This window comes from Canis lupus, chromosome 13 (assembly GCF_003254725.2).
Source record: "Canis lupus dingo isolate Sandy chromosome 13, ASM325472v2, whole genome shotgun sequence".
NCBI lineage: Eukaryota > Metazoa > Chordata > Mammalia > Carnivora > Canidae > Canis > Canis lupus.
In genome coordinates this window covers 30,960,648-30,980,253 of record NC_064255.1, presented here as the reverse complement: position 1 = coordinate 30,980,253, position 19,606 = coordinate 30,960,648, and the positions used below count along the sequence as shown (strand labels likewise).

The window sequence follows — 19,606 nt, the reverse complement described above, 5'->3', positions numbered from 1 at the left end:
TTTTTTTTTTTTTTAAGATTTTATTTATTTATTTATGATAGACATAGAGAGATAGATAGAGAGAGAGGCAGAGACACAGGAGGAGGGAGAAGCAGGCTCCATGCTGGGAGCCTGACATGGGACTCGATCCCGGGACTCCAGGATCGCGCCCTGGACCACAGGCAGGTGCCAAACCACTGAGCCACCCAGGGATCCCCAGTTGCTCAGATTCTTAATCCTAGGTCCTCATCCGTAAGAGGGGTGAGCACTGTCTGTCTCTCCAGGCTTTGGGGTGCTTGGCCGAGGTCATAGGCATCAAGTTGTAGCATGGCTGCTGGACAGTAGCTTGGGGGATAGAGCTAGCCAGATATGTTATGTGAAAAGTGGATGAACTTTTTTTACAAAAGTCACCTTTTTTTTTTTTTTTTTTCTTTTCCTGGGCTGTGTGATCCAGATACAGACACTGATATACATTGGCCAGCCCTTTGAGGCCACTCTAGCCTCGGGTAAATACTACGTTTCCCTCTTAGTTCTCAGGAGTGTCTTGATAGAACACAACGGATAGTCTCAAAGCATTGCTCTTCTGTGATTAGTCATGGATCTCCATTGCATTATTTTAATTAGGCAGCAAAAGATTGCATCAAGTGCTCTCCTAGGCCTGTTTGATAGAGGCTGTCCGTGGTTGCTGAAACATTTATAATATTTATTGCCCGGACTTTGAGGCTTCTTTAGGGGTGGCTTTTAGGAGGTATGTTCTTTCCCTGTCTCTCACAGAACCCTGGGAGTATGTCCATAAAAGGCTGACTCTTGATCTCAACCGTGATTCCATTTATTCATTTCAGAGTACCTTATTTAGCACTTAATCTTTTACTGGCTGAGCAATGTCTATTGGTAATGAGTGAAAATACGTATCATTTTGGGGGATGGCTCTATCAGCTTTCTTCCCCCTACTCTGGTGGTGCAGAACCCAGCACCATTTTGCTCAGGCTGCCTGGCACAATGATGATGCATTTATGTGCGTCAGAAATCAGTGGAGAAGTATGGGTGGCTGAGGTTATATCCAAGATGTGTAGCAATGTGCAGCCCTGTGTTTGAAAAAAGATGACACTATATTTAAGAACAAGTGTCCAGGGGGCAAGAAATATGAATAATGTCTCTAATTATGACATGTCTGTCTTACATATGAAAAAGTTTTCCCCATACTTAGGACTTGCAAGATTAGTAGAATCTAGAATTTGGGGTTTGTTCATCTAGAATGATAGTGTCTTTGTATTAATGTATTTATACTATTATTTCTCTTTTGCTATTACTATTGAAAGTGTTATTCATGTAAGATACACAGAATTTTAGGAGTGCCTGGGTGTCTCAGTTGGTGAAGCATTTGCCTTCAGCTCAGGTTGTGATTCCAGAGCCCCACGTCAGGCTCTCTGCTCAGCAGGGAGCCTGCTTCTCCCTCTCCCTCTGCCCCTGCTCGCTCTGTCAAATAAATAAATAAAATCTTTAAAAAATGACATATAGAATTTCCTTTCTGTTCTTTGCCCAGTTCAGTTTAGTAAAATGTATAGAATGTGTCCAGTGTGCGCCCTGCACTCAGGCGCTGGGGGTGCGAGGCTGAATAAGACACAGTCCTTGTGGGCAGCCAGGGCAGCCCCAGGCTTGTGGACAGGTGGCAATGCTGCACAGGTGGGCATGGACAGAGCACATGGAGAGGGTCTCTGGGAGCATGACGGGGGCTGACTCCTAGCCCAGTTGTCAGAGATGTCATTCAGCTTGAATTGTGAGTTACGGTGAAGAATGGCCAAATGCTGAGAGGCATTGCGCCCCAGGTCTGGAAAGTATTAGCAAAGGCTTGGCAAAGGCCAGAACTGAAGATTTTTGTGTCACAGAGCCTCACATACAGAGGGGAAGGCAAACCAGAAGTCAGAGAAGAAGGGTCAGGTGGGGGGGGGGGGGGGAGTTGGTTTGGTTCTGTAGGGCTTTCTGTTCCATGGTCTGGAACTTCATCTCTGTTCTGTGGTTGGAGTCCTTGGTGGGTGTGCAGGAAGGGCTGTGGGAGAGTTTATGTGTCAGATCATCTGGATGGAGGCTGGGGCATCCACATGGATGGATGATGGATGATGGACCGAGGGAAGGAAAGAGAGAGGGTGGGTAGGTGAGTGGATGGCTGGTTAGTGGATGGATGGATGGCAGATGGATGGGAGGGTTACCTGAAGTCAAGGAAGTCAGTTTACAGGCTTTCATCCTTATCCAGGAAAGAAGTCAGGAGGGCCTAAACCAGTGGGGAGATGTTGAAACAGAGAAATAGAGAAATATTTAGGAGGTGAAATCAGGTGCTGAGAATCTGAGATGAGTACAGTTGGAGTCATGGAGATGCTGAGGAGGCTGTCAAGTCTCTGACTTCATGATTGGGTGGGTAAAGAACTGGGAAGGCTGGAGCTGGGACCCATTTGATGGGAAAGACAGTAAGTCCAGGTCAGCACATTTGGATCAGAGGCCAAGCAGATGGTTGGATACTCAGATCTCAAGATCAGGGAATGGTAGCGGATGTAGAAGAAGGAAGAAGTAAGAGTGGAAGGTATAGATTTTGGCATTAAAGGTTTACAGAAATCCCCAGGGGAAGGTTCTATGCAAGGATGCATCTAGAAGGAGAAGAATGGGACTATGAGCAGAGCATTGTGGAATGCCGGCGTATGGAAGAAATGGATGGGAGAGGATGCCTCACGGACACTAGATACCGGCCTATTAGCAGAGCCGTATGCAGCATCGTCCAGAAGAATGCCGACAGAGATCCACCATCAGCTGGGCCTCATGGAGCTCACTGGTTTCCTTGGTGAGAGCAGGTTTCTGGTGACAGGTGCCATCAGCCAGTTTTCATCAGGTTTGAGAGGATACAGGGAGGGAGGCTGCAGGCTGCAGAGGGAGACGGCTCTCACCCAGCCCGAGAAGGCAGGATGTACCAAGCCCCTGGGAGGAGCCAGTGTTTTCTGTGGTGCCACGTGCAGTGGCTGTGCCCCTGTTTCCCCGAGAGGCTCGCACCCCTTAGAAACTGCTTGGTGAACAGTCGACAGCTAGCAGAAGTCGGGCAGATTTATATTTGATCGATATTTGTGCTATTGCATGTCATGGTTTCACTTGTGCTAACCAGGGAGTGAAAAATGTAGCATGCCCGTATGTCCATTAATTTGTTTTAACAAATACATCGTGGGCCCGTTCATCCCATCAACGAATGTTCACATGTCACTAACACGTGAATCCTCTTAAAAGAGCAGTGTGTTCCATTTCTATGTAGCTCTGTTCTCACATCCCCTCACGTCGGCCTTGCACGCTCCTGCCTGGGTTAGGCGGTCCCAGCACAGATCTTGCTGCCTTGCTGAGTGGCATTTTGCCTTCTCCTGGCTCTCGGGACAGCGCAACACTCTTGGTTGCCCTTGATGCCCTGGCAGCTGCTCCAGGGCCAGTGCTTGTCCCTCCCTGAGACCACATGCTTGGGGTCCTGGAAGGAAGACCCAGCTCCCATCTCCTGAGCACTGGGATCCACACCTCTGTGCTCCCCACATGTTCTCTTTCCTCCAGGCAGCTGGACACACCCTGACTCTCTGTAGGCACCTGCTCCAGCATCGCTGCTCCTGGGGCTTCCCAGGCAGAGCTGGTTGTTCTTCTCCCTCTACTGCAAGCCCCCCTTCTGCTGCCACCTGTAGTCAACAGGTGTCTGCGTGTATAGGCTGCTCCCCCAGGGGCTGTGCACTCCCATCCGGCATCATTGCACACCTGGCTCTGTGCCTGGCACTTCATTCACACATAGGAGCCATTAGCCTCATGTGACACTCACCTTCTCCTCCCTTCTTTCCAGGGAAGCAGTTTAAGTGCACGGTGTGTGACTACACAGCGGCCCAGAAGCCCCAGCTGCTGCGGCACTATGGAGCAGCACGCCTCCTTCAAGGTGAGAGGGCTCGGCACGTGGTGTGCAGGTTTGCGGTGGAAGAATCTTGCTTGTCCAAATGAAGGTGTCTTATTTGGGGGGGGGGGGGGTGTTCCCCTCACTCCCGGATCCCCTTAGGTAGGCTGCATGGAGTCCAAGGTATAACTCACTTCATGGCGTGCTCTCTCCTTCCAGAAGTAGCATGCACAGCTTCTCTGTGATTTGGAAACCAGGTGCAGGGGGGGCACATGTAAGAGCGTGCAGGCTAGAGAAAAGGCCTGCTCTTACTCTTAAAACCTGGAGGGATTTAGAGGAGAGGATGTGAGCACTGAGGATGAGGGGGTGGGCCTTTGGGTCCCGGACTGCCTCGGGTCAGTCCCCTGGTACAAGAGGCATGACGCCCAGCTGGAGAGCTGGAGGTGGTGGTTATGGGGCGTCCTTGGCAGTGCCCGGCACATTGCAGGGGCCCGGGAGATGGTGGCTGTCTGTATTCGTGTCATAGCTGTAACTGAGATCCCCCGAATTTAGATGCTAAATATGCACCTGGTGGCCGCTTCTGCTGCGGTCTTCGACAGTAAGACCTGTGCGTGGTCCTGTGAATTTGTTTGATAAAAATGCCTGCCTGGTGCTGGCAACTCAGTCCTTCAGATTGCTGCTGCTGCTGCTGCTGCTGCATCCACACAGGAAAACGGAAGGCATGATGCTCTAGAGTGTTTGTTGAAATTGTGTCCACTGCTGAATCCTGGAGAACATAGAATGTGGGAGGGGCTGTGGGGCACCACACTCATGGTTGGAAGTTATTGATCACCTGCCGTATGTCTGTACTGTGCCAGGAACTTCACTCCTGTCAGTGCTCCCCTCCCCCACAGTGGACACTGTCATCTGTATCTGACACATGGACCCGAACCTCAGAGTTAGGTACCCAGTCCCCTAGTAGGCTTCCTGGCTGGACCTGTTACCATGCTGACCAACCTGTGCTGTCACCACTTTGGAGGGGATGAGGACTCTCCCATCAGCAAGCTCTTCTGAGGTTTCTTAGGCAGGACTGGCCTGTCACCTCATGGCAGTGACAGTGTCTTAGCAGGGAGCTTCTTGAGTGCCACACAGACTTTGTACGTGATCAAAATGAAGAGCTTTATCTTGCATTTCGCAGCCACAGATGTGCTCCTTTGGGGGACCCTAGGTTTCCGTAGACTAGCACAGTAGGTGCTAAGAGAACAGAAAGCCGAGGCAGCTCTCACTTCATAGATGGGCAAGTAGGACCTGGCCGGGTTCTTTATTGTCCTCCCATCCCAGAATTGGAGCTACACTTTTCATCCTGGGTTGTCAGCACAGGACGTCTTCCTTCCCCAGCCATACCCGAACAGTCTCTCTGCCCCGAAATCCTCATTGTTCTCCGGCTCAGATCTGTGGAATCTTTGGCTTGTGTGCATAGGAAGTGGATTTGGGGCTGTCACCTTCGCATGTAGCTCTCAACCATTTCCTGCCATCACACAGCTCTGTCAGTTTTCTGTTTACTGCTCTGCTATCTCCAACTTATAGCTTGAAACTACACAAGCTATTGAATAGTAGAGCATTCCAGCACGGGTCTCACTGATCTAAAGGCAAGGTGATGGCAGGGCTGTATTCCTTCTGGAGGCTCTGGGAGAAAATGCATCCTTGGCCTTTTCTGGGTTCTGGAGGCCACCGACATTCCTTGGCTTTTGGCCTCAGTCTTCCATCCTCCAAGCCAGCAACGTACCATCCCACCTCTCTCCCCTCTGCTTCCCTTCCGTCTTTCACCTGGGAGGACCCTGGTGATTTCACCTGTGAGCCCATTGGATGCCCCAGGAGAACGTCCTTACCTCAAGGCCGGTTGATGAACAACCTCAGTTCCACTTGTAGTCGTAACTTCTTTTTGCCACATGAGCTTCTAGATCTCAAGTCGTGTTTTGCAGGGACATTATTCCACCCACTGCATTCCCCCACTCTGTTTTCTTCCTTTCACATCTACTCCGTGGTAGAAAATTCTCACCAAAACCTGAAAATCCATAGTCTGCATGCTTCCAGGCTCCCTCTGCATACCAATGGCGAACATTCCTAAGAAACCAAGCCTCTCCTGTTTCACTAATCCTACACAAAGCATCAAAATCTTCACACAGACACTACTAATCTACTGCAGTTGGCCTGCAAGAGGAAACCAGTTTGCTTTTCTAGATGTGGATACATAATTTGCAATATATAATTTGTGTCAGGAAACACTGTAATAAGGGCAAACTCTTGTATTGCCTTTTAAAATTACATGTTGTTATTTATATATTTATTTTAAAGATAAAATTAATATGTGTTTACCATGTAAGATTTGAAAAGTGCTTTTCATTCCCTTTGTCTGCAGAATTTTTGGGTACGTTATTTTTTTAGGCCTAATTGAGGTCATACTGTAAATGAGCATTTTTGGGTGGAGATTAAAACATCAGCTTTACCACCGATAAAGCTCCTATTAAAGAATGTAGCTTAAATGAGTGGCCAGATGGTTTGCCAAGAATACTTCACTTTTGGGTTAGAATAACCTCCCAGTCAAAGGCAGGGCTGGAGAGCCTGCCTGATTTGAACATTATAAATATCGCCCCCCCCCCCCCTTTTTTAAATCATCACTCCCTGGGCATTTTTCCCATTTCATGAAAATATACTTACTGTAAAACTAATTCTAATGGCTGCTTTAGGATGAGTATCATAGTTTAATTACCCATTCCCTCATAATTGGACAGTTTGGTCCTTTGTGGGTTTTGCTGTTACAAGTGACTCTGCGATGGACATCGTCATGCCAAAAACATTTTCAAGTCATCCTAAAATTGAAAGGACTATAAAGCATGGGGTGAAGCCCATCAAACCACTGAGAATTCACAAGCAGTGAAGGTGTTATATGTGCCTCTTGCAGCCGTAATTAAAATGCATTCCCGAGGGCGGAAACAACGCTATCAGCTATCAATCTTGAGCAAGTGCCAGAGAAGATGCACCAGAAGAGCTGCCGCTGAGCCAGGGATCTCCCCACCAAATGGGCTTGTTCCCTCCCCCTGGCTGTTCAGCTCTTTGCTTTCTCTCAAATAAATAATCCCACACGCTGCTCAGTGAGGCAGTGTGATTGCAGGAGGGACTCACTCACCTTACAGTTTTCTCTCTCTGTTGGGCTCCTGTGACCCCACAACTCTGTTGATAGAACTGTTCTCAATTATGGGGCTGGGTGACTCAGTGGTAGTCCCCCTACACATTAATCAATGGTGGCTTTATTTCACTTGCAACATCTTTATTCTAACATAATTCTTTTTTTCTTACAGATTTTATTTAATTATTCATGAGAGACCCAGAGAAAAAGGCAGTGACATAGGCAGTGGGAGAAGCAGGCTCCCTGTGGGGAACCCAATGCAGGACTCATCCCAGGACCCTGGGATCACGCCCTGAGCCAAAGGCAGATAGATGCTTAAGCACTGGCCACACAGGTGCCCCTATTTTAAAATAATTCTAAACTCGTATGTAGTCCGTCGGATTTCCAGGTGCTGTTCCCCCATCTTCCCTCCATAATAGCATCATCTTTAACCATAATGTGTTATCAAAACTAGGAAATTGGCTTTGGTATTAACTAAACTGTGGGCCTTAGTTGGATTTTACCAGTCTTTCCCCCCCGCCCCTTTTTTAAATTAATCAAGTATATTTAAAGTAGTTTTCAGTTCACAGTGAAATTGGAAGTACAGACAGTTCCCGTAGACTGTCTGGCCCTGTTTCCCACCCACACCCTCCCCCATTGTCAACATCCCCACCAGAGTGGTACATCTGTCACAATCGAGCCTATACTGGTTCGTCATACTCGCCCAAGGCCCTGGTTCTGCATGAGGCCTCCATGTTGGTGCTCTACATTCTGTGGGTTTTGACAGATGTATCCTGACATGTATCCACTGCTCTGGTTCTCCAGCAGAGCCGTCTCCCTGCCTTGAAAATCCTCTGTGCTCCACCTGTTCATCCCTCCCTCTCCCTACTCCCCTGGCAACCACTCATCCTTCTGCCGTCTCCATAGTTTTGCCTTTTCCAAAATGTCCTAGAGTTGGAATCCTACAACTTTTCAGACAGGCTTCTTTCACTTAGTAGTATACATATAAGGTTCCTCCCTGTCTTTTTAGGACTTGATAGTACACTTCTTTTTAGTGCTGAATAATATGCCATTATCTGGATGCGCCACAGGTTCTTTATCCATTCACCTACTGAAGGACATCTTGGTTGCTTCTGAAGTTTTGGCAGTTAGGAATAAAGCTGCTTCAACACTGTGTGCGGGTTTTGTCCGGACCTAAGTTCCCAACTCCTTTAGGTAGATACTAAGGAGCGTGATTGCTGGATTATATGGTAGGAGTATGGTTAGCTCTGCGAGAAACTGCCACACTTCTTCCTACATGGCTGTACCATTCTGCATCCCCACTAGCAGTGCCTGAGAGTTTCTGTTGATCCACAGCCTCATCGGCATTTGGTGTTTTCAGCATTTTGGATTTGGGTCCTTCTAATAGATGTGAATATGATACCTAATTCTTCTAATAGATGTGAAGATGATCTAATAGATGTGAAGATAATACCTCATTCCTGCTTTAATGTGTACTTCCCTGAAGACATAAGCGGTGGAGCATTTTTCATGTACCTGCTTGTCATCTGTATATATTCTTATTTTTTTATTTTTTATTTTTATTATTGGTGTTCAATTTACCAACATACAGAATAACCCCCAGTGCCCGTCACCCAATCACTCCCACCCCCCGCCCTCCTCCCCTTCTACCACCCCTAGTTCGTTTCCCAGAGTTAGCAGTCTTTACGTTCTGTCTCCCTTTCTGATATTTCCCACTGATTTTTTCTCCTTTCCCTTTTATTCCCTTTCACTATTATTTATATTCCCCACATGAATGAGAACATAGAATGTTTGTCCTTCTCCGACTGACTTACTTCACTCAGCATAATACCCTCCAGTTCCATCCACGTTGAAGCAAATGGTGGGTATTTGTCGTTTCTAATGGCTGAGTAATATTCCATTGTATACATAGACCACAGCTTCTTTATCCATTCATCTTTTGATGGACACCGAGGCTCCTTCCACAGTTTGGCTATTGTGGCCATTGCTGCTAGAAACATCGGGGTGCAGGTGTCCCGGCGTTTCATTGCATCTGTATCTTTGGGGTAAATCCCCAACAGTGCAATTGCTGGGTCATAGGGCAGGTCTATTTTTAACTGTTTGAGGAACCTCCACACAGTTTTCCAGAGTGGCTGCACCAGTTCACATTCCCACCAACAGTGTAAGAGGGTTCCCTTTTCTCCGCATCCTCTCCAACATTTGTGGTTTCCTGCCTTGTTAATTTTCCCCATTCTCACTGGTGTGAGGTGGTATCTCATTTTGGTTTTGATTTGTATTTCCCTGATGGCAAGTGATGCAGAGCATTTTCTCATGTGCATCCTGGCCATGTCTATGTCTTCCTCTGTGAGATTTCTCTTCATGTCTTTTGCCCATTTCATGATTGGATTGTTTGTTTCTTTGGTGTTGAGTTTGATAAGTTCTTTATAGATCTTGGAAACTAGCCCTTTATCTGATACGTCATTTGCAAATATCTTCTCCCATTCTGTAGGTTGTCTTTGAGTTTTGTTGACTGTATCCTTTGCTGTGCAAAAGCTTCTTATCTTGATGAAGTCCCAATAGTTCATTTTTGCTTTTGTTTCTTTTGCCTTCGTGGATGTATCTTGCAAGAAGTTACTGTGGCCGAGTTCAAAAAGGGTGTTGCCTGTGTTCTTCTCTAGGATTTTGATGGAATCTTGTCTCACATTTAGATCTTTCATCCATTTTGAGTTTATCTTTGTGTATGGTGCAAGAGAGTGGTCTAGTTTCATTCTTCTGCATGTGGATGTCCAATTTTCCCAGCACCATTTATTGAAGAGACTGTCTTTCTTCCAATGGATAGTCTTTCCTCCTTTATCGAATATTAGTTGACCATAAAGTTCAGGGTCCACTTCTGGGTTCTCTATTCTGTTCCATTGATCTATGTGTCTGTTTTTGTGCCAGTACCACACTGTCTTGATGACCACAGCTTTGTAGTACAACCTGAAATCTGGCATTGTGATGCCCCCAGATATGGTTTTCTTTTTTAAAATTCCCCTGGCTATTCGGGGTCTTTTCTGATTCCACACAAATCTTAAAATAATTTGTTCTAACTCTCTGAAGAAAGTCCATGGTATTTTGATAGGGATTGCATTAAACGTGTATATTACCCTGGGTAATATTGACATTTTCACAATATTAATTCTGCCAATCCATGAGCATGGAATATTTTTCCATCTCTTTGTGTCTTCCTCAGTTTCTTTCAGAAGTGTTCCGTAGTTTTGAGGATATAGATCCTTTACATCTTTGGTTAGGTTTATTCCTAGGTATCTTATGCTTTTGGGTGCAATTGTAAATGGGATTGACTCCTTAATTTCTCTTTCTTCAGTCTCATTGTTAGTGTATAGAAATGCCACTGACTTCTGGGCATTGATTTTGTATCCTGCCACACTACCGAATTGCTGTATGAGTTCTAGCAATCTTGGGGTGGAGACTTTTGGGTTTTCTATGTAGAGTATCATGTCATCGGTGAAGAGGGAGAGTTTGACTTCTTCTTTGCCAATTTGAATGCCTTTAATGTCTTTTTGTTGTCTGATTGCTGAGGCTAGGACTTCCAATACTATGTTGAATAGTAGTGGTGAGAGTGGACATCCCTGTCTTGTTCCTGATCTTAGGGGAAAGGCTCCCAGTGCTTCCCCATTGAGAATGATATTTGCTGTGGGCTTTTCGTAGATGGCTTTTAAGATGTTGAGGAATGTTCCCTCTATCCCTACACTCTGAAGAGTTTTGATCAGAAATGGATGCTGTATTTTGTCAAATGCTTTCTCTGCATCTAATGAGAGGATCATATGGTTCTTGGTTTTTCTCTTGCTGATATGATGAATCACATTGATTGTTTTACGGGTGTTGAACCAGCCTTGTGTCCCGGGATAAATCCTACTTGGTCATGGTGAATAATTTTCTTAATGTACTGTTGGATCCTATTGGCCAGTATCTTGTTGAGAATTTTTGCATCCATGTTCATCAGGGATATTGGTCTGTAATTCTCCTTTTTGGTGGGGTCTTTGTCTGGTTTTGGAATTAAGGTGATGCTGGCCTCATAGAACGAATTTGGAAGTACTCCATCTCTTTCTATCTTTCCAAACAGCTTTAGGAGAATAGGTATGGTTTCTTCTTTAAACGTTTGATAAAATTCCCCTGGGAAGCCATCTGGCCCTGGACTCTTGTGTCTTGGGAGGTTTTTGATGACTGCTTCAATTTCCTCCCTGGTTATTGGCCTGTTCAGGTTTTCTATTTCTTCCTGTTCCAGTTTTGGTAGTTTGTGGCTTTCCAGGAATGCGTCCATTTCTTCTAGATTGCCTAATTTATTGGCGTATAGCTGTTCATAATATGTTTTTAAAATCGTTTGTATTTCCTTGGTGTTGGTAGTGATCTCTCCTTTCTCATTCATGATTTTATTAATTTGAGTCTTCTCTCTCTTCTTTTTAATAAGGCTGGCTAATGGTTTATCTATCTTATTAATTCTTTCAAAGAACCAACTCCTGGTTCTGTTGATCTGTTCCACAGTTCTTCTGGTCTCGATTTCGTTGAGTTCTGCTCGAATCTTTATTAACTTCTCTTCTTCTCCTGGGTGTAGGATCTATTTGCTGTTTTTTCTCTAGCTCCTTTATGTGTAAGGTTAGCTTTTGTATTTGAGTTCTCTCCAGTTTTTGAATGGATGCTTGTATTGCGATGTATTTCCCCCTTAGGACTGCTTTTGCTGCATCCCAAAGATTTTGAACGGTTGTATCTTCATTCTCATTAGTTTCCATGAATCTTTTTAATTCTTCCTTAATTTCCTGGTTGACCCTTTCATCTTTTAGCAGGATGGTCCTTAACCTCCACGTGTTTGAGGTCCTTCCAAACTTCTTGTTGTGATTTAGTTCTAATTTCAAGGCATTATGGTCTGAGAATATGCAGGGGACGATCCCAATCTTTGGGTATCGGTTCAGACCCGATTTGTGACCCAGTATGTGGTCTATTCTGGAGAAAGTTCCATGTGCACTTGAGAAGAATGTGTATTCAGTTGAGTTTGGATGTAAAGTTCTGTAGATATCTGTGAAATCCATCTGGTCCAGTGTATCATTTAAAGCTCTCGTTTCTTTGGAGATGTTGTGCTTAGAAGACCTATCGAGTATAGAAAGAGCTAGATTGAAGTCACCAAGTATAAGTGTATTATTATCTAAGTATTTCTTCACTTTGGTTAATAATTGATTTATATATTTGGCAGCTCCCACATTCGGGGCATATATATTGAGGATTGTTAAGTCCTCTTGTTGAATAGAGCCTTTAAGTATGATATAGTGTCCCTCTTCATCTCTCACTACAGTCTTCGGGGTAAATTTTAGTTTATCTGATATAAGGATGGCTACCCCTGCTTTCTTTTGAGGACCATTCGAATGGTAAATGGTTCTCCAACCTTTTATTTTCAGGCTGTAGGTGTCCTTCTGTCTAAAATGAGTCTCTTGTAGACAGCAAATAGATGGGTCCTGCTTTTTTATCCAGTCTGAAACCCTGCGCCTTTTGATGGGGTCATTAAGCCCGTTCACATTCAGAGTTACTATTGAGAGATATGAGTTTAGTGTCATCATGATAATCTATTCAGTCTTTGTTTTTGTGGAATGTTCCACTGAACTTCTTCTTAAAGGGGGATTTTAAGAGTCCCCCTTAAAATTTCTTGCAGAGCTGGTTTGGAGGTCATATATTCTTTCAGTTGCTGCCTGTCTTGGAAGCTCTTTATCTCTCCTTCCATTTTGAATGAGAGCCTTGCTGGATAAAGTATTCTTGGTTGCATGTTCTTCTCATTTAGGACCCTGAATATATCCTGCCAGCCCTTTCTGGCCTGCCAGGTCTCTGTGGAGAGGTCTGCTGTTATCCTAATACTCCTCCCCATAAAAGTCAGGGATTTCTTGTCTCTTGCTGCTTTAAGGATCTTCTCTTTATCTTTGGAATTTGCAAGCTTCACTATTAAATGTCGAGGTGTTGAATGGTTTTTATTGATTTTAGTGGGGGATCTCTCTATTTCCTGGATCTGAATGCCTGTTTCCCTTCCCAGATTAGGAAAGTTTTCAGCTAGGATTTGTTCAAATACATCTTCTGGCCCTCTGGCCCTTTCGGCGCCCTCGGGAACCCCAATCAAACGTAGGTTTTTCTTCCTCAGGCCGTCGTTTATTTCCCTTAATCTGTCTTCATGGTCTTTTAATTGTCTGTCTCTTTTTTCCTCAGTTTCCCTCTTTGCCATCAACTTGTCTTATATGTCACTCACTGGTTCTTCCACCTCGTTAACCCTCGTCGTTAGGACTTCTAGTTTGGATTGCATCTCCTTCAATTGATTTTTAATTTCTGCCTGATTAGCTCTAAATTCTGCAGTCATGAAGTCTCTTGAGTCCTTTATGCTTTTTTCTAGAGCCACCAGTAGCTGTATAATAGTGCTTCTGAATTGGCTTTCTGACATTGAATTGTAATCCAGATTTTGTAACTCTGGGGAGAGAGGACTGTTTCTGATTCTTTCTTTTGAGGTGAGGTTTTCCTTCTAGTCATTTTGCTCTGTGCAGAGTGGCCAAAAGCAAGTTGTATTGGGAAAAGGAGAAAAAGAGAGGAGAGAAAGAAGGAAAGAAAGAGAAAGAGGAAAAAAAAGGAAGAAAAAAAGAAAAAGAAAGAAAAAGAAAGGAAAAAAAGGGGTGGGGGAAGGAAAGAAATCAAAAAGCAAAACAAAACAAAACACCAAAAAAAAAAAGAAAAGAAAAGAAAAAAAGAACCACGGGGGAGTATCTTCTGATTCTGTATACTTTAAGTCCCTTGACTCCCCTGGAACTTGTCCATCCAGCTGGTCTTCTGGGGGAGGGGCCTGTTGTGCTGATTTTCAGGTGTGAGCACGTAGGGGAGCTGCTCTGCCCCTTGCCTGGTGCAGGGCTCAGTGGGGGTTGTTTACCCCGTGAGGCCGCAGGAGGAACAGCCCAGTGGCGGGGCCAGCTCTGGAGCCCTGGAGTCAGCTCCCGCAGTTAACTCCGGAGCTCTCGGTCTGCAGGGCCTGGAGGCTCCGGGGCGGGGCCGCTGATCTCAGCTCGGGGCAGGAGCGGCCTTGCTGTCCTGGGCCCTCCCGGCCTCTGCCTGTCCCGGGGGAGGCCGGATCCTGGGCTGTGTCCCGGCGCCCTGGGCTCCGGTCTGCGCTGTTGGATTCGCGCTCCCGCCCCGCTGCCCCCTCCGCGGAGCCGCCCCCGAGCCCCCCCGAGCTGCTCCGGGTCCCGCCGTGGCGCTGCAGCCCTTAGGGAGCTCGGCGCACTCTCCCGGGGCGCAGGTGCCTGTTACTGTCCCCAGGAGCCCGAGGGCATCCCCGCCCCCCTGGGTCCTGCTCCACCTCCCCGCGAGCCCCTTTCCGCCCGGGAAGGTCGGTGCAGCTCCTGCTCCTCCGGGACGGGGCTCTCCTGTCCTGGGGACACTCGCCCCGGCCTCAGCCCGGCTCCTCGCGGGCCCCTCCCCCTCAGAGGCCTTTTGTTTCTTTCTTTTTCCCCGTCTTCCTACCTGATAGAAGCACGAACTCTTCCCACTGTAGCGTTTCAGCTGTTCTCTCTTTAAACCTCAGGCCGAATTTGTAGATTTTCAGGATGATTTGAAGGTTTTCTAGGTAATTTGGTGGGGACAGGTGATTCGGAGACCCTACTCTTTGGCCATCCTGCCCCTCCTCCTCCATCTGTATATCTTCTTTAGTGATGTGTCTGCTCAGGCTTTTCGCTCTCTTTGTTTACTTGGGTTATTCGCTTTCTCAACTTACTGTTGAGTTTTAAGAGTTCTTTATATATCTTGGATAATAGCCCCTTATCAGATACATATTTGCAAATATTTTCTCCCAGTCTGCAGCTTAGCCCTTCATTGTCTTGAATAATTTTATTTTTTTCAAATATTTTATTTATGTTTTTGAGAGAGAAAGCAAGTGAGACAGCCAGCCCCAGTTGGGGGGAGGAGCAGAGGGAGAGAGACAAGCAGACTCCCTGCTGAGCAGGGAGTATGACGTGGGGGACTTGGAGCTCAACTCCAGGACCCTGGGATCGTGACTTGAGTTGAAGGCAGATGCTTAACTGATTGAGCCACCCAGATTCCTTTGAATAACTTTATTTTTATTTTTATTTTTTTATTTTTATTTTTTAATAATAACTTTATTTTTAAATTAAGTTTTATCTTTTCATTTAAAGGGGTCCTTTGTAAATAGGACACTTGTTTTGGGTAGCTCTGCGTGTATCGTTACATACTAAGTATGAGAGTTAATGCTCATTTCACTGGAGTTCATACAGCCTGTGAAGTTGGACTGTAATTACTGATTCTGAAAAATGGAGTCGTGTTGTTTTCTATCCTTCTATAAGAGACATTGGGAGGTAACGTGAGAGAGAGAGAGAGAGAGAGCACACACATGATCAAGTGAGCAGGTGAGGGGGAGGAAGGAAATAGTTGAATGAGTGTCAGAAGAAAGGCAGGTTGGGGCTTGCATCACAACCTTGTACAGAAGTGGTTCCACAGATCTACCATTTTAGCTGATTGGGGGTCACTCTACTTCCATCTCCAGCCTGTTTGCTATCCTGATTGATTGACGCACTCATTCTAGGATAACTATTCTAGATTCTACGCAGTGTGCTTGTTAGATATCAAAGCCAGAGAATGGCACTTTAAGGTCGTATTTTTCAAAATCCAAGAAGGAAAATACTCGAGCAGCTGGAATGCTTATATTGGTTTTTTAAATGTTTGTCTGATTTTTATGAGTGATTATCTCATATTAAAGATAAACAGCTCCCAGTATCCCAATTGAAAAATAGGTAAAGAGAACAGGTCACAGAGGAGGGAATAGCTCTTGAGTATGTGATAAGTTGTCTGACCTCACTGATAATTAAAAAAAAAATAAAATAAAAAAATAAAACCACATCGAGCTGCCATTTTTTACTTACAGATTAGTAAACATTCACAAGTTTGATAGCACAGCCAGTTGGTAAGGCTGCGCGAGAGCCATTCTCATTCCTCATCATGGGGAGTGTAAATGGTTCCAGACTCTGGGGGGCAGGTTGACAAAACCTCCCAATTGCAGGTGTAAATGCTATTTGCCTCAGCTTGCCTCTTGTAAGAAGAGATCTAATGGATGCACTTGTGATGACTGAAATAATGACTGTGCAATGTTATTCATTGGGAACAACGGAAAGTTTGTGAATCGAGTTAAATAAACAAGGTGGTATCCAAGCAACAGAACACCAGTACAGCTACAAAAGAGAGAAAGGAAGCTCTTTACTTTCTTCCTTGAAAAGACATTTGAGATATATAATGAAGGGGGATAAGCAAGGTTTAGATCAACAAAAATACTCTGCCTTTGAGGTAAGAAAGGCCAAAGATATATCCGTATTCATTTATGTCTGCTTTAAAGCCTTTTGAAGCACATGCACAAAATACACAAAGAAACCGAACGGTTGGTCAGTGAGAGCTGGGACTGGGTAGATAGGAGGCTGGGGCTTGGGTGAGACCTTTCCCAGTGTCTGAGTTTTGAACTGGGTGAACCGAATGTTTTTTTACCTGTTCAGTAAATTTAAGTAAAAAGCCAAACTGTAAATAAAAATGATATTTTAGAAACTACCCAGTGTCAGAGCAGGCTGTAAACCTGTTCTTCATCTCCGACAGCGTGCTGGGAAAGCAGTGACAGATTGCTCTTTGGAAGTTCATTGGAATTCTGTTTTGCACTTGAAAATCTCTGAGAGCAACAAGGTCTTACAGAAAAACACAGAACTTAGACCCAGACAGACTCAGGTTCAAATTCTGGCTGTGCCACTTGCAGTCTGTTTCATTTAACTTCTTTATACAATTTTATAATCTTTAAAATGCTGATTGTAGGGACTCCTGGGTGGCTCAGCGGTAGAGTGTCTACCTTTGGCTCAGGGTGTGATCCTGTGGGAGCTAGTCCCACATCGGGCTCCCTGGAGGGAGCCTGCTTCTCCCTCTGCCTGTGTCTCTGCCTCTCTGTGTGTCTCTCATGAATAAATAAAGTCTTAAAAAAATATAAAATGCTGATCATAATAGCTTTCTCTGGTGTTGGAGATACCGAAAGTGATACAGTTTGTATGAGTAGTGGGTATGGTAGGTACATGGTAGATGATCAAAAAATGTTACTTCTTTTTTCCCTCCCTCATCTTTAAAATGACTCCAATTTCTAAAAAAAAGACCAGCCTGATCATGGTTTGAGCTTAAATTTAGGTTTGCAAGTCACTGATTCTAAATATTTTCTAAGTATTATATTTCCTTTACATGTTTCTTTAGATGTTGATGTTATTTTACTTTCATTGCTATTATTTATGGTTTCAGAGTTAGGCAGCTAAAGATCAAAATCATGGTGCCACTACTTACTAACTAGGTGACCTCTGGAGATTTTGATCCTTTGCCTCCTTACTTGGAAAATGGGAACAATGATGTTGTTATTTCACAGGCTACTTTCAGAAGGAGAGGTTGATTTGAGGGAAGAGACCAGAAGGAATATGTCTTCATAGCTTGGGGTAGACTTGACCATCAGCTCTGTGCTGGCCATCCCAATGGAGGAGGTGCTGGGAGATTCTCAGGCTTGCTTTTTTGTTAATGGGAGCACTTCTGGCCTCTAGCCACTTTTCCCACCAGATTAGTTCTTTACTCAACTTCAGAACCACCTTGAGATGTTAACAGATGTGCAGAAAATGGGTTCCCCAAACCAAGAGATGCTTTCACGATTTTGCTGAGTCTAAAGACTAGCAGGCATCTTTGACTCCAATACATTCTCCTGTGGTTCTGAGGCAGGGGTCCATGGACCATAATCTGTCAGCCACCACACTGGGTTTTGAATTTTGAATGAAATGTCCTGAGTCTTTATTTTTCAAGTGTGTCTATATAAATAGCATATAGCTGGGGACACCTAGGTAGCTAAATGGTTTAGCATCTGCCTTTGGCCCAGGATGTGATCCTGAGTTCCCGAGATCAAGTTCCACATCGGGCTCCCTGCATGGAGCCTGCTTGTCTTTCTGCCTGTGTCTCTGCCTCTCTCTCTCTCTCTCTCTCTGTGTTTCTCATGAATAAATAAATAAAATCTTAAAAAAAAATAGCATATAGCTGGATCTTGTTTGTGTTCCTGTGTGTGTGTGTGTGCGTGCGTGTGCACAACAGCTAGTCTGACAATTACTGCCCTTTAACTGGAGAGCTTTTAGTCTATTTACATTTAATATAATTTTGATATGTCTCACTTGAAAAGTACTATCTTGATTTATTTTCAATTTATTTTCTTTTTAGCGATTGCTGTACACATTATATTATGCATATGTATTATAACGCATTCTAGCTAGCTCCAGATATACTATTTCGTGAACAGTGTAGGAACCGCAAAACACTGTAATTCATATTATTTCTCTAACCCTTTGTGCTATTGTAGTCATATATATAACTTCCATTTGTTATAAACTCAGTACAGTTTTAGTCCTTTTTTTGCTTCATACAGTCAATATTTAAAATATCTATCAAAATATAATTTTAAAGTTTATAAAATATATGTTTATATATATTTTAAAAAGACATTTTTTGGATGTCTTTTATGTTTGCCTATGTATTCAGCCTTTCTGGTATTCTTTATTATTTTCTTGTAGGCCTGGGCTTCCATCAGATGGATTTTCCTACTAGCATTTGTTATATGCTGGTTTGCTGGGGTTAAATTATCTCAGCTTGTGGCTGTTTGGAACTTCTTTATTTTGTTTAAATTTATTTTTGAGGACTGTCAGTTTCTAGGGGGACATCACTCTAAAGATGTTGCTCTGTTATGTTTTGTTCATTCATTCATTCTTTTTTTTTTTTTTTTTTTTTAAGATTTTACTTATTCATGAGAGACACACAAAGAGAGAGGCAGAGGGAGAAGCAGGCTCCCTGCAGGGAGCCCGATGTGGGACTCGATCCCGGGTCTCCAGGATCACGCCCTGGGCTGAAGGCAGCACTAAACCACTGAGCCACCTGGGCTGCCCTGTTCTTCGTTATTTCTAATCCTTATCATTTCTCCCTATGTATAATTGTCCTTTTTCCTCTGTCTGGTTTTAAGCTTTTTCTCTCTTTGATTTCCATGATATTAACATCAATAAGTTTAGGTATGGCTTCCTCATGCTTGCCTTGCTTGGGGTTTGTTGAGCTTTTGGGTCTTGTGAATTGATGTCTTTCATCAGTTATGAACCAGTCTCTTTTCAGTCATTATCTATTGAATATTAGTCCTTCTCCATATATTTTCTCCTCCTCCTCCTCCTCCTCCTCCTCCTCCTCCTCCAGGATGACACTATGTCATGTATTAAACTGATATTTCATGGCATTCAGATGATCTCCCCCTTTAATTCTTCTTTCTTTCTCTTTGTGTTTTAGTTTATGTGACTTCTACTGATCTTTTTTCCAGATTACTTATCCTTCTCCTAATATCAGATCTGCTCTTTAGATACTCAGGAATCATTCATTTCTGATTTTTAAAAATTTCTAGCATTTTTGTTTGGTTCTTATACTTTTTATATCTTTGCTAAAATTTATTATCTGGTCACATATATTTCATTAGAACCTTT

General features: G+C 44.2%; 1 protein-coding gene across 1 annotated transcript in view; it reads left to right on the top strand.

Moving 5' to 3' along the window:
• ZFAT (zinc finger and AT-hook domain containing) overlaps positions 1-19,606 on the top strand; it is a 188,165-nt gene that overhangs the window by 109,437 nt on the left and 59,122 nt on the right. Inside the window, 2 exon segments of the mRNA XM_025450143.3 lie at positions 3,830-3,894; positions 3,896-3,919. Of these exon segments, the coding sequence (XP_025305928.3) occupies positions 3,830-3,894; positions 3,896-3,919 (89 nt within the window).